This window comes from Dendrobates tinctorius, unplaced genomic scaffold (assembly GCF_039654945.1).
Source record: "Dendrobates tinctorius isolate UK_male_01 unplaced genomic scaffold, ASM3965494v1 ptg000028l, whole genome shotgun sequence".
NCBI classification, from domain to species: domain Eukaryota; kingdom Metazoa; phylum Chordata; class Amphibia; order Anura; family Dendrobatidae; genus Dendrobates; species Dendrobates tinctorius.
Window position 1 is genome coordinate 66,190,098 of NW_027361696.1, and position 15,391 is coordinate 66,205,488.

Here is a 15,391-nt window from a genome sequence, read left to right on the forward strand (position 1 = left end):
GCGGTGTACGCTCCTCACACAGTACTGTGTAATGGCTGTTATCACGGCCACAGCGAAGCTATCTGTGTGTCACTCTGTAAGAATAAGTCGAGGACATGTTCCGTTCTTACAGACCTACATCTTCTAGTTTTGTCTGCTTTTCAGACAGTTAAGTATATTTGCTGTTTGATCACATTCAAAACTATAGACAGACAGCATGTGTCAGTCCGTATACTTAAAAAACACGGAGCTTGACAATTTTACGGACACCGGACAGTGGTGCACATCCACGCTCCTCTCTCAGTACCGTGTAACGGCTGTTATCACGGCCACAGTGAAGCTATCCGTGTGTGACTGTAAGGATAAGTCGAGGACTTGTTCCGTTCTTACAGACCTACACTCTAGGGAGATTCCTATTCTGCCCAATTCTATATACACCTTGTAGTTTGTCATAATTTTGCCAATTTCTGCCTGTGACATAGCGGTGTGATATTCACTGGGACTCACACAATCCAACAGTGTCCACAAGTGTGTTCAGAAATTCTACATCTCCCCTGTCCTATAGTGACATTTTTCACACCTGCGACATTGAGACTGTGACATAGCGGTGTGATATTTACTGGGCCTCACACAATCCAACAGTGTCCACAAGTGTGTTCAGAAATTCTACATCTCCCCTGTCCTATAGTGACATTTTTCACACCTGCGACATTGAGACTATGACATAGCGGTGTGATATTAACGGGGCCTCACACAATCCAACAGTGTCCACAAGTGTGTTCAGAAATTCTACATCTCCCCTGTCCTATATTGACATTTTTCACACATGCGACATTGAGACTGTGACATAGCGGTGTGATATTCACAGGGCCTCACACAATCCAACAGTGTCCACAAGTGTGTTCAGAAATTCTACATCTCCCCTGTCCTAAAGTGACATTTTTCACACCTGCGACATTGAGACTGTGACATAGCAGTGTGATATTCACAGGGCCTCACACAATCCAACAGTGTCCAAAAGTATGTGACATAGCGGTGTGATATTTACTGGGCCTCACACAATCCAACAGAGTCCACAAGTGTGTTCAGAAATTCTACATCTCCCCTGTCCTATAGTGACATTTTTCACACCTGCGACATTGAGACTGTGACATAGAGGTGTGATGTTCAGAAATTCTACATCTCCCCTGTCCTATAGTGACATTTTTCACACATGCGACATTGAGACTGTGACATAGCGGTGTGATATTCACAGGGCCTCACACAATCCAACAGTGTCCAAAAGTATGTTCAGAAATTCTACATCTCCCCTGTCCTATAGTGACATTTTTCACACATGCGACATTGAGACCTATATACACCTCGTACCTTGTTTTACATTACTATATAGTTTGTGGGATTTTGTGTACATTTTTACCAAAAATGAGGAAGGCTGGTGGAAGAGGCCGTGGAATTGGGCGGGGGTTGCCAGCTGGTAATGATGGTGTTGGTGGTGGATCTGATGGACACAACACCAAACCTCAAGTACCACATGTGCAACTGATCACAAAGAAGGTAGTCAGCAACGCTACAGTGTTTCCGCCACTGTAAGCCCACCGGTTAGCACAGCAGCAAATGTTGAGGTGTCGTTGCAAGGCCAAAGCAGTCAGGGAATCCCACTGTTATATCAACGAAAGACTGAATCTAGGCCATCAGAAAGAACACGAACTCCATCACCATCATCAACCCTCTCTCAGTCCGCCCTGTCCACCGCTATTTCCACCATATGCAGCTCTCAAGTCCAGCTCACCCTCCCAGAGACTATGAGTAGGTCAAGAAAGTACTCAGTCTCTCATCCGTGTACACTGGGTTTGAACATCCACATTGCCAAACTAATCTCGTTAGAGATGATGCCCTATCGGTTGGTGGAAAGCACAGCTTTCCGCGAACTCATGGCCTATGCAGTACCACGCTTTGACCTACCCAGTCGCCACTTCTTCTCTCGCAAAGCCATCCCAGCCCTCCACCATCATGTGAAGACCGCATTGTCCATGCACTCAAGCAGTCAGTGAGTGGAAAGGTGCACCTCACAACAGATGCATGGTCCAGTTGGCATGGCCAGGGCCGTTACGTGTCCATCACTGTGCACTGGGTTAATGTGGTGGATGCAGTGTCCACAGGGGACAGCGGTGGTGGGACAGTGCTGCCTAGCCCACGGTATAGGAAACAGTTGGCTGTAGGCGTTCGAACCTCCTCCTCCTCCTCCAGAAGCGAAAGCTCATTCACAGAGCTCAGTCGTACGAGCACTCCATCTGCAGCTGCCACTGTTGCACACGAGGTGTCCCCCTATCGAGCAGCTAGTGGAAAACGTCAGCAGGCTGTGTTGCAGATGATGTGTTTGGGCGACAGACACACCGCGGAGGTGCTGGCCGAGTACTTTCAGCGACAAACTGAGTCATGGCTGGGCAGTATACATCTTGAGGCAGGCAAGGTAGTTAGTGATAACGGTCGTAATTTTGTGGCAGCCATAGCCCTTTCAAAACTCAGCCACATACCTTGCTTGGCTCACACCTTGAACCTGGTGGTGCAGTGCTTCCTCAACAATTATCCGGAGTTAACAGAGCTGCTCCAGAAGTTGCGAAGACTGTGCGCGCACATCCGCCGGTCGCCTGTACACTCCATTCGTATGCAGAAGCTGCAGCGATTGCTCCACCTTCCCAACCACCGCCTCATTATCGACATTGCAACAAGGTGGAACTCCACCCTGCACATGGTTGAGCGGCTGTGCGAACAGAGGCAGGCCATAATGCATTTGTGGGAGGATACACAGCCAGGCACTTTGAGAGCAGACATGGAGTTGACAGGTGTGCAGTGGTCGAAGCTGAAAGACCTCTGTAAAGTCCTTCAGTGTTTTGAGGAATGCACACGGCTGGTAAGCGCAGACGACGCCATCCTAAGCATGAGCATTCCACTTATGCGTCTGCTCATGCAAACTTTGACTCACCTTAAGGAGCAGGCGTCTGCAGCCAATGTTGACGAGGAGGAAGAGGAGGAGGGAATCCTTGATGACATTCAGCCATTGTCTGCTCAGGGACCTCTCCTGGACGAGGTGGAGGAAGAAGAGGAGGAGGATGATGATGATGGGGATGATTACTTAGGGGAGGAGGATGCATCTCGTGGGGCAAGTGAAAATGTTGGCGTGGCAAGGTCTGGTACAGGGTTTGTGCGTGACTGGAGGGATGTGGATTTTCCAGAAAGTGCTCCTCCAACCAGCACTCGCAGTGCATCATTGACACCGGCAACATTGGCCCACATGTCAGATTATGCCTTGCAGATCCTAAAAAGGGACCCCCGCATTGCCAAAATGATGAACGATGACGACTACTGGTTGGCCAGCATCCTGGATCCACGCTATAAAGGCAAATTACAAAACATCATGCCACACGAGAACCTTGACCTAATATTGGCTAATAAACAAGCAACTCTGGTAAACCAGTTGGTTGAGGCATTCCCAGCACACAGCAGCGGTGATGGTTCTCACACGAGCCGTATGGGCCGGGGGCAGCTTGGCAGAGGTGTTCGTGGTGCACACAGCAGAAGTGGCGTTGGAGACAGGGGTTTCATGACAATGTTGTGGACTGATTTTTTAAGTACCGCTCACACAACTGGTAATACTGCTTCGATGGAAAGTGACAGGAGACAGCAGTTGTCAACTATGGTTATGAGATGACACCCTTCCGGCTGAGGAAGTCCGCCGTCCAATTTTCCACGCCCGGTATGTGGACTGCTGAAATTACCGAGTGATTCCTCTCGGCCCAGCGAATTACGTGTTCTACCTCGCACATGGTTGCCTTGCTGCGCGTACTCCCTTGATTTACGTAAGCCACCGCTGTGGCATTGTCCGATTGAATCTGGACAGGACGCCCTGCTAGAAAGTGCTGGAAATGTTGCAGTGCCAGCCGCACTGCTCGAATCACCAACATGTTGATCTGGAGGCGTGCATCCTATTGCGACCATTGCCCCTGAATTGTGTGGTGACTGAAAACTGCTCCCCAGCTGAGGAGGCTCGCGTCAGTTGTGACCACTAACCATTGATCTGGAGGGAAAGGCTTCCCCTGACGAAGGGAGGAACTGTTCGTCCACCACTGTAGAGACTGTCTGACGTGAGAGGACAACCGGCACCGATGATTGAGCATGAATGGGCTCCTGTCCCAGGATGTCAAGAGAGCGTGCTGCAGGGGACGCAGATGAAATTGGGCAAACGAAATCTCTTCCATTGCCGCCACCATCTTCCCTAGCACCCTCATCCCGAATCGAATGGTATGAGGGACTGGCTGCTGCAGTTTCCGGACTCTCTGCCGGAGCGCTAGAGCCTTGTTCTGAGGGAGAATTACCAACTCTCGGGAGGTGTCGAAAATCATCTCTAAGAAAGAAATCCTCTGGGCTGGGACAAGGGATGACTTCTTCCCGTTGACCAACCAACCTAGGCGGGATAGGGTATCCAGCGTGATGCTGACATTCTCTTTGCATGCCCAAAATGACGGGCCTTTCACTAAGAGGTCGTCTAAGTACGGCAAGACAACTATGCCCCGAGAGTGTAGAATGGCCATGACGACTGCTATTACCTTTGTAAACACCCTTGGGGGCGGTAGCCAGCCCGAAGGGCAGTGCTACAAACTGGAAATGCTGACCATCGATGGCAAAACGTAGGAACTTCTGATGTGGAGGAAAAATAGTGACATGCAGATAGGCATCCTGGACGTCTATTGAGGCCAAGTATTCTCCTTGCTCCATTGTCGATATAACCGAATGGAGAGATTCCATTCGAAAATGTTTGATCCTGATGAACTTGTTCAGGAGCTTTAGGTCCAGTACCGGCCTGACTGTCCCATCCTTTTTGGGGACCGCGAACAGATTGGAGTAAAAACCCTGAGTCCTCTCGCACTCTGGTACGGGAATAATGACTCCGTTGCGCTGGAGTACCTTGATGGCTCCCAGTAATGCCTCTGCCCGGGCTTCCACCTTGGGAAGGCAGGAAAGAAAAAATCGTTTTGGGAGATACATGACAAATTCTATCTTGTACCCGGACAACACTAATTCCGCCACCCATGCGTCGCGCGCTACCTCGACCCAGATGTGGCAGAACCGGAGTAGACGGCCGCCCACCGTGCCATTTTCGGGTAACGGTTGCCCCGAGTCATTTAGCTGAGGGTCTTTGGGATCTGGCTCCCCTTGACCTGGGCTGGCGAGCCCGCATCCTGCCCAGCGGGTTGGCTCTATATGTGACCTGTCGATCCCTGTCTTGGTTGTAGCGAACTGGAACGGCGGAACTGGCCGCTGCCATCCACCCGGGGTTACGAAATGCCCGAAACCGAGCCTGATGAAACGGCGGCTTGATTTTCTGCTGTGGGAGAAAACTGCTTTCCCCCCCCATAGCATCAGAGATGAGTTGGTCTAATTTCTCCCCAAATAGGCGGCTACCTTGATAAGACAGGGGAGTTAAGGATTTTTAGGAAATCGAATCGGCCCGCCACATCCTTAACCATAGTGCCCTTCTAATGGCGATTGCATTTGCCGCCGCTAGTGCAGCACAATTAGCAGCATCTAAGGAAGCATTGGTCAGGTAATCATCTGCCATCGCGATCTGACTCATTATCTCTGATACCTCTGTCAGCAGGTCCCTATCCTGCAAGACTTTATTTAATGATTCTGACCATGACATCATGGCCTTGGCTACCCATGTTGCTGCGAATGAGGGAGAGAGCGCTGAACCTGATGCCTCATAAACCGAGCGGGCCAAACTCTCTATGAGTCGATCCGTGGGGTCCTTAGTGGAAGAAACACTAGGTACCAATAACAAAGATTTTGAGGCCAAGCGTGACACTGGCGGATCCACCACTGGGGATTCCGCCCATTTCTTACAGAGCTCCGGTGCAAACGGATACCTGGCTTCCAGCGTTTTCTGGCCCGAAAAACGCCTCTCCGGTCGTTCCCTGTGACGCTGCACTATGTCCTCAAACTCTGGATGAGTGTCAAATACTCTATGCGGTCGCTTGGCCCTCTTAAAGGACACTTTATGACCTGAGGCCAGAGAGACCTCATCCTCGATACCCAAAGTCTGATTGACAGCTTCAATGAGACTGTCAATCGTCTCCCGACACCCTGGAGCATCTAGGTCCAGGGGCTCATCAGCGTCATAATCTGAACTCTGTTCGCTCCCAGACAGTGGTGACAGAGAACGAGACACCACACTCACGGATGCCGAAGCACCGGATGGGCCCGGAGACACCGTGTGGGTTCTTTTACTATGCGCCTGTCTAGAGTGAGTGCTGCCCCTGCAGGCCGGAGGTTCTTGTGAGGCAGATGATCCCTCCCAGACAGGCGAGCCGCCATCTCTGCCCCTATCTGGGGCTCGAAGGGTCTCGATCACCTATGTCAGAGATGCCATGGACCGGGAAAGCAATAAGACCCATTCCGGGGGATCTGGACCCCTGGGCTCTACTGCAGGGGGAGGCTCCTGGGTGCGCTCGGGGTCACAGGTTTCGCATAATTTTTGGCTCTGTGCTCGTGGAAACCTAACCCCACAAGCAATGCATGTGGCATAAAGGAACGTGTGCGATTTATCTTTTCTGGACATATTGCTGCCAGGCTTAATTTATATGAGGGTTGCGGGGAAGGGAGAAGGAGGAAAAAACTAAACTTTAATCGCCCGTAGCGCGCCTCCAGGGTCGTGGTCCACCGACCCTGTCATGTGTCCCCACGTGCTCCTGCCGCTGCCTCTGCGCTGTTTCTTTCCTCTGAGTAGGCCGGGACGTTCTTCTCCCGGTCGCGGCCTACCCTGCAATGAAGCCAGGGGCTCAATTTGTTCGGCGTCCGCCCTAGCCCGGGGGGGGCGGCGCTGGAAATGACGTCACGCCGGGGGCGGGACTTTAGCCCGCAGCCTAGTCACGGCCAAAGCCGCGGAGTAAATTTTTCATGCCCGCCCACCGCGGGGGGGGCGCGCTCTACCTATGGCCGGAACCCGGCGACACGCCTGGCGGAAGGAGGCAGGAGAGGGAAGAAGGATTGCTCTACACTTCCTAAGACACCTGGAGCTTCAGTGATTCTCCGGGACGCTGCCGCAGGATCCTCCCCAGCCCTCCATACCTGACTCCGGATCTAGCATACCAGGTAGAGGGGATGGGGTTAATTTCTGGACGGTACAGGGACCCTAACTCCGTCTAACCCCTTCAGGGGGTCCGCCGTCTAGCGTTGGTGGAGCAGTGAGGGCCGCACAGACTAGTCTTGTGCCTCTGTGCAAGCCCATTGTTTCAATACCTAGGGGTGGACAGGGCTAAGTACTGCATTATGTCCCACGTTGCGAGAGAGGATACGTGGAGGGACACTCGCACGTGCTCGCCCGTTGATGGTTTGGGGAAATCGGATCCTTTCAATAGGATGCGTTGCCCCTGTCTTATCTTCATAAAATGAAAAAGAAAAATAGAAGTCTGGGGAAAAAGACCCAGATATGTCCCACGGTGTGGGAAAGCATGCGCGGAGACGATATTCAACGCATGCTTGCCCGTTGATGCTTTGAGGAGATTGGACCCTTTCAATAGGATCCGTCGCCCCTGTCTCATCTTCATGGGAAGGAAAAAAAAAAAATAGTCTGGAGACATCCAGACGTGTGTGCCTCCAAAGGACACTAAGCAAAAAACTGAGTTCCGCCCGCAATTGGGGCGAGGGTTTAGGCGGCGGAGGAGGAGCTAACCTTTTTTGTTCACTGAGTGTCAGCCTCCAGGTGGCAGTAGCATACACCCACAGTACCTGTGTCCCCCAGGAGAAAACAATAATAATCAGAAACGGGGGTAAAGTAAAATGAATTAACTACGTATATTCATGATATCCCCAATTAAAGTGCCCATCATAAAAGGTATAGATATCGCTTACCCTTGTCCCTGGTAAAGTCTGTGTGCCTCCCTGCAGACCCCATAAAGCGCGTTAGCAAAATAGCAGTTAAGTCAATTGTCGGGTTCTGTAAAATAATTGTAGAACCCGACAGGATATGACACATGGTTTACATATAGTAAACCATGTTATATCAAAATGATTTATATATGTCAGTGTTCATTAAATTATTTAGTGTGTGTTAGGAAAAATTGGAACTCTGAGGCTGTGTGCCCACGTTGCGTTTTTTAAGCGTTTCCGCAGCGTTTGTGCCGGATCAGACGCTGCAGAAACGCTTAAAAGAAGCTTCACATTAAATTGCATGTATTTTTGGCGTTTTGTGCCAATGCATGCGTTTTTAAACACTTAGGAATCGCTTAGCGGCTAAAAACGCAGCATGCTCATTAATTTCCGCATTGCTGAGCGTTTTTACCCTTTTCCAATGTTCCCAGAAAACGCGCTGAAAAAAATGCGTCAAAAACGCTTTTGTGCAAAAAACGCGCAAGAAACGCGTGGAAATAAAACGCGCGTTTTCTGGGAAGGGGATCATTTTCCTGAGCGTTTAAAAATGCTAACGTGGGCACATAGCCTAAGAGTTAAATTAAAGGTTTTAATCATGGAAAAAATTGTGTGCGGTCCTGCTGCTGGTTTGTTGCCCTCCTACGGCCCCCTCCACATCTCCTGGTGTACTGACCTGTCTCCTAGTAGCGCCTCCAGCCTCTGGACACTACGCTGACAGACACAGCAAACCTTCTTGCCACAGCTCGCATTGATGTGCCATCCTGGATGAGCTGCACGACCTGAGCCACTTGTGTGAGTTGTAGAGTCCGTCTCATGCTACCACGAGTGTGAAAGCACAACCAACATTCAAAAGTAACCAAAACATCAGCCAGAAAGCATTGGTACTCAGATGTGGTCTGTTGTTCCCACCTGCAGAACCACTCCTTTATTGAGGGTGTCTTGATAATTGCCAATAATTTCCATCTGTTGTCTATTCCATTTGCACAACAGCATGTGAAATTGATCGTCAATCAGTGGACAGTTTAATTTCACAGAAATTTGATTTACTTGGTTATATTTGGTTAAGTGTCCCCTTTATTTTTTTGAGCAGTGTATTATACAGTATATACTGCTCAAAAAAATAAAGGGAACATTAAGGGTATGTGCACACGGTGCGGATTCTGCTGCGGGTCCGCAGCAGATTTTGGTGTGTTGTACAGTATCATTGTTTTCAATGGTAAACTGGAAAAAGCTGTGCACATGCTGCGGATTTTTCTGCGCGGTTTACAATCCGCAGCATGTCAATTCTTTTGTGCAGAAACGCTGCGGTTTCACACCTCATCCATTATGAGGTGTGAAACCGCAGGCAAATCCGCAGATAACTACAGAATCCGCACCACCAAAAAACTCTGTGTGCACACACCGTAAACAATGCAATGTACTGTTTAGTGTTCCCTTTATTTTTTGAGCAGTATATATTATATATATATAAAAAGTATAATATATGCAGTATAAAATATACATATTAGATATATCTATTATGTGTGTTTTGAAAAGTATTTGGTTTTAAAACAATGTGTAAATGACAGAACTGCTGTCAAAAGCTCATGTTAAAATCGCACTGCATTCTGATGTTACTCGGATGCTAGGTGTGAAAAATTGGATTGTACTCGCACAAAAAACGCATGACACTCGTCCGACTCTCCTGCATCAAAATCGGACCTTTTTTTTAATCGCTAGTGTGTCTGCCCTTACTTGTAGAATTCAATTAAAAATCTGAAAAAATTAAAAAAAATATAAAAATTCAATAACACTCAAGTGCAGAATTGTCACATTTTTGCACAAAAAAGAAGCTGCATCAAATAGAAAAAAAATGCAAACAAAATGTAATAGCAGAAAAAATGCCAAAAAAGTAATAAAACCGGAAAAAATTGTAATAGAGCAGGAAAAAAATGCAAAAAAGTGATAGAACAGAAAAGAAAATGCAAAAAAATGCAAAACCAGAAAAATTGCAAAAAATGTAATAAATAAAGCAAAAAATAAGGAAACAGTGCAAAATGAAAAGAGCAGATTTTCTACAGGTGGAAATATGAGCCGGAGGACTTTTTTATTGCTATCATCCCAAGGATATGAATAATGGAAGCGAAATTTGACCCTCAAACAGCTGCCTTTTGCTCCCAGAAGCCCTATAATGTCCCCCTGAGGACACACCGGCCAGCAGAGCCCCGTGTCCACTGTCTGCTCTGCTACAGCCCTGCCCGCCTCCACTGCTTCCCATATGCAGCAAGATTGCAGCACTAGCACAAATGACGGCAGCCATGACTGACAGCGGACCGTACCACTAACGTCTCTCCACAGGGGGAACTTCCTCCCACACTGACCTCTAGCGGCCAGTGACAGCATTGTTCCATTACTATCTACTCTGCTACGTAATTGTCCCCGCCCCCTTTCTGTAACCTAGCAACCTCTTCTCTTGTTGCTGGCTTCGCTGCCTCTCTTCCCGGCATGCTTTTCGAAAAGCAAGATGGCGGCTGCCAGCTGTGATGGTTTCCATGGCAGAGATTGTGATGATTCGTGAAAGACATGGAGGAGACATCGGTGTTTCTGCTGTGCCTGACGGCCAGCAGCGGGGTGCCACTGTACAGCAGGAGCAAGGGCAGCAGCAGGCAGGTAATGAAGGCACATAGGGAGCTGACCTGTTATATGGGGGTCTAGGGGGGAGACACCACAATCTTCGCGTCCCACCATTGTAGATGTTTCTGGAAATCGCATGTGACTCTTCCATTGAAGTCTCCTTTTCTAAGAGTCCCAAATTCATCCGTGTCACTCAACTGGTCATTGTATGGAGGCTGGGGGATCCTAAATGAGCTGCGCTAAATCTATGTCCTTCATGGACCTGCTGCCGAGTCCCGAATATGGGGTCTGGTGTATCCGTGGTTATATACCATCAAGGGAGGAAAGGGCTGAGATCCCGGCAGTGTAACCCCTCACATGCCAAAGTCCTTGCAGCATCACTAGCTAAGGGCTCAGATGCCCTTATTAGGTGTCAATGAGCTCCAATGGGAGCCACAGAGTTAGGGTATGTGTACACGCTGCGGATTCTGCTGCGGATCCGCAGCGGTTTTGGCTCTGCGGGTCCGCAGCAGATTTTGCTGCATTGTACAATACCTTTATTTCCTACGTAAAAAAAAAACCTGCAGTGCACATGCTGCGGATTTATCCGCGGTTTACAATCCGCAGCATGTCAATTCTTTTGTGCAGAACCGCTGCAGTTTCACACTTCATCCATTATGAGGTGTAAAACCGCAGGCAAATCTGCAGATAAACCACAGGACTTTAGTCCTGTGGGTTTATCTGCGGATTTTACTACAAAATCCGCAGATCCAAAAAACTCCGTGTGCACATATCCTTACAGGGAATCTGTCTGTAGGAGTCACCCTCCAAAGCCGTCTGTATGGACGTGTAGATAAGTCTGAAGGTAGACTGAAGTTTAATCTATAGCCCAACATGTTGGTCCAGCCGCAGGCAAAACCCCCTGGGGCAGACACTAATAGCTCTTTATTAGAGGAAAATAATTCCTGATTCCATGTGGGAATCGGTCTATTTCTGTGGATTAACATCCCATCACAGAATCTAGCGCCCATAACCTGCAATAGTATGTTTATCAAGAAAGGCATCCAGGCCCTTCCTGAATTTCAGCAGTGAATCAACCACTACAACATCATGCGGCTGAGAGTTCCATAGTTTCACTGCTTTTACAGTAAAGAATCCATGGTCTCACTGGTCTTACAGTAAGAAATCCATGGTCTCACTGCTCGTACAGTAAGGAATCCATAGTCTCACTGCCCTTACAGTAAGGAGTCCATAATCTCACTGCCCTTACAGTAAGGAATCCATTGGATCACTGCTCTTAGAGTAAAGAATCCATGGGCTCACTGCTCTTACAGTAAGGAATCCATGGACTCACTGCTCGTACAGTAAGGGATCCATGGTCTCACTGCTCATACAGTAAGGAATCCATGGGCTCACTGCTCTTACAGTAAGAAATCCATGGGCTCACTGCTCATACAGTAAGGAATCTATGAGCTCATTGCCCTTACAGTAAAGAATCCATGGAATCACTGCCCTTACAGTAAGGAATCCGTGAGCCTACTGCTCTTACAGTAAAGTATCCTATGGGCTCACTGCTCTTCTAGTAGGAGTCCATAGACATATTGCTCTTACAGTAAAGAATCTGCATCTGTGATTATTATTAAACCCTTTATTCCTCTAGACATAGAGGACGCCTCCTTATCTCTGTTGCAGGCCTAAGTGTAAATAGATCATTATACAGATCTCTGCACTGTCCTCATATACTGGTACTTTGTATTGAGATCTCCACTAATCCTTTGGTTTGCCAAACTGAATAACTCCAAGTTCGATCATCCGTCTTCTGCAGTCACCACCCATTCTCTTAATATCGTTGGTCGCGCTTGTCTGCATCTGGTCTACTTCAGCTATGTCCTTCTTATACACCGGATGGACAGTATCTACTGTAAGTGTAGCTACACTAGTCACTTGTATTGAGGCAAAACTATGTTCTTGCCATGACAATCTTTGCCTCTTTTAATATGCAAATTGCCTCTTCAGAGAGGAAGAGGACTTTTTAATGCATCCCATTATTTTATTTGCCTTGGCAGCAGCTGCTTGACACTGATCACTAAAGTGAAGTTTTCCGTCCACCCATACACCCAAGTCTTTTTCAGTGACAGTTTTACCCAGTGTTTTATAGTTTAGTGCATAATTATATATTTTATTTCCTTAGACCAAGTCCATAACCTTACATTAATCTACGTTAAATTTCCATTTCTCAGCCCAAGCCTCCAGCTTATATAAATCCCCCTGTAATATCCTTCTCTGTGTTGATTATCCTGCAGAGTTTAATATCATCAGCAAATATTGCCCCCTACAAGGTCATTAATACATGTGTTAAAAAGAAGAGGGGCCAGTACTGACCCTTGTGGTAACTCACTTTTTAACGGTGAATAAAATGACACCTTGATATTTGTGATCCGTTGTCGTATTCCAGAGATATCCCCCTTTTTCTTGATATATAAATAAGCTGTTAAGGTCTATGGGCCGGACATAGATGTCACTGAGAATTGGCAATGCACCAGAAGGGCAGATGGCCTGGTACCTCACAGTGCCCATGCTGCAAGACTGAATCCCTGAATTTAAACTCACCTGTGCCAAATGTGAGGCGTGCTGGTCCAAGAAAGGGGAAAGAACATGCAATACACCAAGAAAAGAGAATGGACTGCACCTCCAAAAAATTTTTAAATTAGCAGGCAACTGCAAAAAAGAGGTCCAGCCTATTTTTGCTCTCACTTGAGAGCTTGAGGAAATTGAGTTTCAATGCTCCTTTCATTTGGTATGGGTGCTGTGTGTGGTGGCCATCGTCGCTGTGGTTCTGTGCTGGTGGGGCGACGCAGTCTGGAGTTATGGGGGCTCAGTCTTGCAGCATAGGCACTGCGAGGCACCAGGCCGTCCTCTCTGCTTGTGCATTATTGCTGTGACGGTGGTTAGTGCATGATGCTGCTCCTTTAAGGTGATAGGGACCCACAGAGAAGGTGGCAGTTGGTTTTATACAGTCTGATCAGACTCATGCTCATTTATATACGGTATATTTTTGCCTAGCGGCATTAGATCAATGTATGATTTTTTGGAGGTGCTGTCCATGCTCTTTTTTTTTTGTTGTATAACTTAATGATCTCTGCGTGTCCAAAGACTGAGACTGAAACCATGACTTGTGGACCCTTGATGTGTGGTTGTCTGTGCTCAGGCGAGTGTCACTTTCTGCTATGTCAGTGAGTGTTACTGTCGACAGCTCTGCAACACAATAACTGAGCTCGAGTTGGCAGTACGAGCCACTGAGCTCTCTGATTGACTGCAGCGCTATCAACTTGAGATCAGTGCTGCAGATAACAGATACCAGGATCAGCGACACGGCCTTAGCGCTGGACCCAGGGAGGGTGTGTAAAGAAAATGTATTGCTTTATTTGTAGCTTAAAGGAAAAACCTTTCGGAAAGGTGCGTGACCTCTTTTTATCTCTATTATATCTATAGGTCTATTTTTTCTGTTACACCGCTCTGACATCCTCACCCGGCTTCCGCTCCCATGTCGTCTTTGCATACTCACCTGGCCTCCGCTCCCACGCTGCAGCCTCTCGCCACCCGATGGCCACGGCGGTCACCTCTGACAGGCTCGCGGCAGACGCCATCTCTGCATGCAATGCGCATGCGCCATAGGCCGCGGCCGCGCCTCCCTTCTGCTTCTTGTGCTCCGACTGTGCCCTGACCCGGAAGCACCTTCAGACCAATGGCAGACCAGACGGGGCCATATCAGGCCGCTTCCCCCTGAGGGAGGCGCCTGATTGTTGTGTTACCGTGCACACTGGGCCCTGCTTCCTCCTGTGCTCTCTGCAGTCTCTCGGTGCCGTCCTCAGTGTTTCCTGCAGCAGCCTCGCAGCCTGTCTTCCATGTTCGCTAACAGTTATTCTCAGTCCTGCTCCAGTATTCCTGTTTCCTCCGTCTCCTGCCTCCGGTGTTCCTGTTCCATCCTGCTCGAGTCCTGCCGTCCTACTCCAGTCCTGCCTCCGGTGTTCCTGTTCCATCCTGCTCCAGTCCTGCCATCCTACTTTAGTCCGGCCTCTGGTGTTCCTGTTCCATCCTGCTGCAGTCCTGACGTCCTACTCCAGTCCTGCCTCCGGTGTTCCTGTTCCATCCTGCTCCAGTCCTGCCGTCCTACTCCAGTCCGGCCTCTGGTGTTCCTGTTCCATCCTGCTGCAGTCCTGACGTCCTACTCCAGTCCTGCCTCCGGTGTTCCTGTTCCATCCTGTTCCATCCTGCTCCAGTCCTGCCGTCCTACTCCAGTCCGGCCTCTGGTGTTCCTGTTCCATCCTGCTGCAGTCCTGACGTCCTACTCCTGTCCTGTCTCCGGTGTTCCTGTTCCAGTCCTGCCGTCCTACTCCAGTCCTGCCTCCGGTGTTCCAGTTCCATCCTGCTCCAGTCCTTCCGTCCTCCTTTATTCCTGTCTCCTGTGTTCCAACTCTGTCCTGTCATCTACACTTCAGTTCCTCCACGTTCAAGTATATAGTCTTACTCCATTCCTGTCTCCTCTGTTCCAGCCCTGTTCTGTCATCTACACTTCAGTCCCACACTCCTACTCCAGTCCATCCTGAGCCGCTCCTCTCAGAACCGGCTACCGTGGTACTCGAACCCCTGGGCCTGCTCCTAACGGTCCCTGTACAGGGGTCGGTTCCACCTGGCAGCTCGCCCGGGGCCCCTTGGTGCCACGGTCCAGAGGGTCCACTCCTGGAGATTCCAGCTCCTGACCACCCACGCTAACACTATCCTGACGGTTCACGCTGTGATCTTATTGCGCTTGGCTGATGAAGTGTTGGGTTTCTCATGAGATGGGTGCATAAAAATCGGAAAGCACTTTCATGGTCCTTGTGCCGTGCTTTTT

The 15,391-nt window shown here is 48.9% G+C and overlaps 1 protein-coding gene across 1 annotated transcript in view; it reads left to right on the forward strand.

Moving 5' to 3' along the window:
• Window positions 1-10,359: 10,359 nt before the first annotated feature.
• The window catches only part of FUZ (fuzzy planar cell polarity protein), a 142,833-nt gene continuing 137,801 nt past the window's right edge, over window positions 10,360-15,391 (forward strand). The window contains exon 1 of the mRNA XM_073570885.1: window positions 10,360-10,554. Within this exon, the coding sequence (XP_073426986.1) occupies window positions 10,468-10,554 (87 nt within the window). The 5' untranslated portion in view covers window positions 10,360-10,467. The remainder of the gene's footprint in view (window positions 10,555-15,391) is intronic.